This window comes from Manacus vitellinus, unplaced genomic scaffold (genome assembly GCF_001715985.3).
Source record: "Manacus vitellinus isolate BGI_N305 unplaced genomic scaffold, ASM171598v3 scaffold_61_pilon, whole genome shotgun sequence".
Lineage (NCBI taxonomy): Eukaryota > Metazoa > Chordata > Aves > Passeriformes > Pipridae > Manacus > Manacus vitellinus.
The window spans coordinates 2,593,403-2,598,694 of record NW_021940696.1 but is presented as its reverse complement, the minus strand read 5'-3'; the positions used below and the strand labels follow the sequence as shown (position 1 = coordinate 2,598,694).

The 5,292-nt window shown below is 47.4% G+C and overlaps 1 protein-coding gene across 1 annotated transcript in view; it reads right to left on the bottom strand.

The window, feature by feature from the left end:
* Positions 1 to 5,292, bottom strand: part of LOC115307855 (exocyst complex component 6B-like) — a 90,385-nt gene that overhangs the window by 10,552 nt on the left and 74,541 nt on the right. The window contains exons 3-5 of the mRNA XM_029963723.1: positions 2,275 to 2,322; positions 1,669 to 1,759; positions 1,526 to 1,571 (exon numbers count right to left, since the gene is read on the bottom strand). Coding sequence (XP_029819583.1) covers positions 1,526 to 1,571; positions 1,669 to 1,759; positions 2,275 to 2,322 — 185 coding nt within the window. The remainder of the gene's footprint in view (positions 1 to 1,525; positions 1,572 to 1,668; positions 1,760 to 2,274; positions 2,323 to 5,292) is intronic.

Sequence of the window (5,292 nt, the reverse complement as noted above, 5' to 3'; positions counted from 1 at the left end):
ATTCTTCATTCTCCACCTCCAGCTCGTGGCCACAGGTTTTGGGTTAAAAACATCACCCAACTCATTCTGTTTGCCCTGGGAGAATGAAACTTGGGAGGGTTTATTAACCCCAAATACAAACCCTATGAGTCCTCCAAGACTGTGCACCCAAAACCCACCCCCTTGGTGCCCATCCTGAAGTGATTTATAAGTGACACTGGGTGCAGAAATAAAAATACTTCACATGCTGTGCTGCATTTGGTGGATGAAGCCACCAAATCCAGACAAAGAAAGAAGGGGGGGGAAAAAACAGCCCAGGGTTCAGATATTCCTTAAATGTGGCTTTCAGCTTCTATTTGTTTCAAAATGAACCAACACCAAAAAAAAAAAAAAAAAGATGGAATTCTTAGAAGCAGATTTTGGAAACGCTCTCCAGAGCAAGGAATGGGGCAGCATGTGGATTCCCTGCAGGAGTTCCCAGGGTTGTGCTCAGCTCCAGCTCCCACCCCACGTCTGTCAGCGGAGAAGCCCCTCTCTGTTCCTATAAACACACTAAAAACACTTGGCCAAACTCCCCCCTGCCCTGCTCTGCCCTGAGCCATCCTGGGGCACAGAGAGGAGCTTGGGGAACAGCTCTGGGAGCTCCTAAAGCTCCTCCAACCAGCCCAACTTCCATGAGTTCCCCTGATCTGTTTGCCCAAGGACCCCGGGGGGAAAGCAGAGGCGGGAGGGGAGGTGTAAAAACAACCCCCTCATCCCATTAGTTATCGCCTTGTTCCAAACATCTGGCTCCTTCTGTGCTGTTCCCATGATGGATGGCAGGCACCAGCCAGGGATCCCACTGCTCTCCCTGCCTGGCATCCAGCTGGAGCCACGTTTCCAGCCTCCCTCCTTCCAGCAGCTGCTCTTTGCCCAATTTGCCACCCCCAGGGCTCCCGAGTCGCTCCGTGCCGCTTAAACAAACCATCCCCCAGGATTCCAGCAAACATCCCAGGCCGTGGTTTAATCCTTCATGCAACAGATGCAGGGTGGGGAAAATCCTGGATTTACAGCTCATGGTTTCAGAGACACCAAGCCCCTGGAGCTCAGTTCACTCTCCTGAAGAGTTATTTCTACTGCAAAATAAGATTTCTCCCCAACTTCCACCGTCCTGATGTTTCCAGGTGTTTGGCTTCCACCCATGTTCATTGGAATCTCTCAGGTTATATTAGAACTGTCATATATTAGATTACACACCATGGCATTCACAGAATAAAATTTAGTTGATAACATGCATTGATTGCATGCACAACAACAGGGAGCTTCCACAAAAAAACAAGGAATATCCACTTCATTCCAAAACCTAACACAAAACAAAATCCGAGCCTGCTGCCATCCCAATTCCTGGAGGGAATGAGCAGGACTGTGAGAAGAACCAGCCAAAAAATCAGAGGAGTTAACCTGGAAAGGTTGATTTTGGAAGCTCTGGGAACCTCTTGAATTTACTCAGCCCCAAAACAACTGTTTGGATAATAATAAAACACCCGTAAACCGACACAAAATTTACCTCTTGGATTTCATCTGCTCCCGCAGTTTGCTGTACATCTCCAGCACTGGAAAGAGAAGGGAAACAACAGAAGCCTTGAGCACAAAGCAAAGAGCTTGGGAATTCAAACAAACACAAGGCAGGAGCAACTGGAGATTCCTCACCGGGAAGACACAGCGTGAGTTTATCGACCGTCGCCGAAATGTTCCTCTGCTGCAACCGGCACTGCTTCAGCTCTTCCATGGCAATTATCAGCTTTGGGAAGGGGAAAAAAAATCCCATTGAACACCATAAACACTTGTCATGACCACCCAAACTGTGGGGTGACCACAAAGCCTGTTCTGATAACCAGGGAGCTGCTGGAAGAGGGAGCACAGGCAGCTCCGGGTTCTTCCAGCAGAAACGTTCCCTGAATTTTAACTCAGGAAGCAGCAAAACCAAAGCCATCGGCACACCAGCCTGGGAGCACGTCCTGGGAATTCCAATAGAATTGTTTCCCCCTTCCCATTTTAGTCATCTCTTCCCTGCTCCCCTCTCCAAGTGGCTCTTTTTGGGTTCTCAAAGCCAGGATGTGGCTGCTCGTTCCCAAGGGGATTCTTCCCGAAATAACAGGGATTTTTAAAGGCTCAGCCTCCAACAGAAAAACCTGAGTGAAACAAGGATTCAAGGCCAGGTTGGAGTGGGCTTGGAGCAACCTGGGACAGTGGAGATGGTCTTTGTGGTCCCTTCCAACCCCAACCATTCCATGATTCCATGAATGGATCACTTACTTCTTTCCCCTCGTTCTGCAGCTTCCGGTTGGTGTCCGTCACTTGGTTCTGCAGGAATATTGGGGAGAAAAGACAAAGCCCATCAAAAAATCAGGACAACAGTTTTCCCATAAAACCAAACTGCACACAAACACCATCACTCCTCACCCAACCTCCCATTCCATGGAAAAAAAGTTGTTTAGTGGCTCATTTCACATGGGATGCCAAGAGTCACGCAGCAAATACAAGGATTTCCCTCCCTGCCACTGGAGAGGAGTAAAAAGCAACAGGAGTTAAAACTGTGGCATGGAAGCCACAAAATCCTGCAGTTTTCATGGATCCAACTTTCTACCAGATGGTCACATGGATTCTCATCTTAAAAGTCAGTGGAGGAATTAAATGCCCTTCCCAACACCAAATAAATTACAGTTAGGTTTTAATTCCTTGATATCACAGTGAGAAAGAACTTTTCAACATGGGCTTTACCTATAAATAATTATTTATATTTATGTAAACACCTAGAAAACTTCCTTTTAGATCTTTAGATGCATCTTCCACTGGTTCCCTTCTCCTGCCTGGTAGAAAAAGGTATTTTTATATACCTGGGATAAAAAAGGGCTGTATTTCCTTCTCTAAACCCTCTTTCTGTATTATCCCATCAAGCTGGGACTCATAGTTGAAAAAATTCCCACTTGGTAAACCTGTAGTTCCCTGGACTAGGAAGAGTCCACCACTCCAGCCCTTCTCAGCCCTGGGCATGAGGTGACTCAGTGAAGACCCACGAGAGAACAAAGTGGATTTTTGGACTCATCAGGATGGAAAATTAGCAGTTCACCCATTATTTGGCCAACAAGTAGGAAAACTACTTTGGGAATTCTTCTGAACACTCATCCAAGTCCAGACAAGAGCAGGTTTGTAAACAGAGACACCATCTGCTAAAAAAACTACACCAGCTTCCAAGCAAACATGCCCAGCTCCAGGTCTCCAGTAAAAGCAGACAATTCCCAAGGTAAATCCAGTAGGACTGCTCAGGATTCAGGTGCCTCACATCAGTCTAAGACTATCAAGCCATAAAACTACTTTTTTTCCCCATAGATTATTCCTTTCACAGCCACTGAAGTTGTAAATATTCGTTTCCAGGTTCGCCTCTGTCTCTTGGAGGTTCCTGGTTTTCCACAGGCTCACCATAGGGTGGGAGTTGCTCCTGGATTTCTGTCAGAGCTCACTCCTGCGTGTTTTCAGGAGTTCTGCTCATTCCAGAAGCAGAACCTTCATCAGAGTTTGGACAAGAGCACCAACTGGGACATGGAGCTCCCTGAGGATATTCGGGAGCGTGAGATCACAAAAAACAACCTGAGACCTTTGTTTCCTTTTCAACAATGATGGAAACAAGCTGACTTTTTAAGAAATTTAACCCCAGTGAAGGAATGTCATGCAGTGATCTCCAATGATCCACCAGAACGTGGATGGTGCAGGAGCAGCAGCAACGGCAGAGCAAAGGAATATTATCAGGAATAGTGTGGAAAATTCCTTCCTGGAAAGGGTTGTCCAGCCCTGGCACAGCTGCCCAGGGCAGGGGTGGAGTCCCCATCCCTGGAAATGTCCAAAAAACACATGGATGTGGCCGTTGGGGACATGACTCAGTGGTGGACACTGTGGTGGTGTCGGGTTGATGGTTGGACTTGATGACCTCGAAGGTCTTTCCAACCTTGATGATTCCAAGATCTCCTTCCTTTTTGAGTGCACCACAAGGCAAACACAGTTCAGACAGGAGGGGAGCTTTCTATTAACATTGATAAATTTGATCCAGGATCCATTTTCTTCCCTGCTGGATCTCCCACACTGATCCAGCCTCCACCAGGTCATCTCCCACTGTGTTGCCTCAACGAGCAGAGCCATCAAACCTCACAAGTTTCCTCTTATTTTAACACCGGCCACGCCGGTTTTTAAGCCTCCCATGATGCAAGAAAGAGGAATCATCCCATGATTTCCCCACACACACTTTCTCCACAGCATCTGCCTCACATCTCTCCCCCTCCTGCAGTAGCTTCAGCTCTCCTGGCTCTTTGCCCTCTGCCAAAACTGCTCATTTCCTTCATGATGTACCGAGATTTTTTACGAGCGGGAGCGCAGCATCTCTTCCAAAGATTACTTTATTTGCTTATATCCTGAAAAATCCCACCAGGAAAAAGGAATCCATGTAGGGTAATTTAAAACTGCTCCTAAAATAATGCCAAGGCTGTACTAGTGTTCTATTAAAATTACATATCAATCCCAGCTCCAGGAAAAAAAAAAGCCAGGAGACCGTCTGTCCTTGCACACTCCGAGTTTTTTCAGGGGGCAGGGAGTCGTGTTTTGGTTTGTTCTTAAAGTCTCCATGAAAAAAGAAAAAAAAGAAAGATATGATTATTTATACAGACTCTCTGCAGCCAAGTGGAGGCTTTTCAGATGAGGAGATCTGATAATCTAAGGCAGACTCCCAGCGAGGGGGGACAGACAACAGGTGGGAACACAGGAAGGATGAGACACCGAGATTATGTGAGGGGCTTATGGGATGCTCCAGTTGTTACTTCATCAATCTACTCATGGAACACGTGGCACAGAGAAGGGGTTGGGGGCTTTAACAACACTCTGAGATCATTTAGAGGGTGTCAAAGTGAGGAGCAAGAGGAGTAAAGGGCGCTGGAGAGGAATCCTGGGAATGGACCTAAGAGCACCGGCGTGACCCTGCAGGGATGTGCCGACTCCATTCCCTGTCCTACACCCACCTGCCACTGACTTCCACCTCCCAAAGGAAGGGAGAGCAACTACAGAGTGATCCTTCCAATTGGCAACTCATGAACTTCCCAGTCTGGGTTTGTTATCCACCACCTCAGCCACTCTCCCCCCACTAACCCAATCCCTATGGGAATCCAGTGCTGGGCTCTGAGGGCATCTCCACACGCTGGGGCAGTGAGATCCCTGCTTGGTTTTGCACAGGTGAAGGTGAGATTCCCTGAGCTCCAAGCCAGCTCCTCAGTTTAATCAGATCTGCCTTCA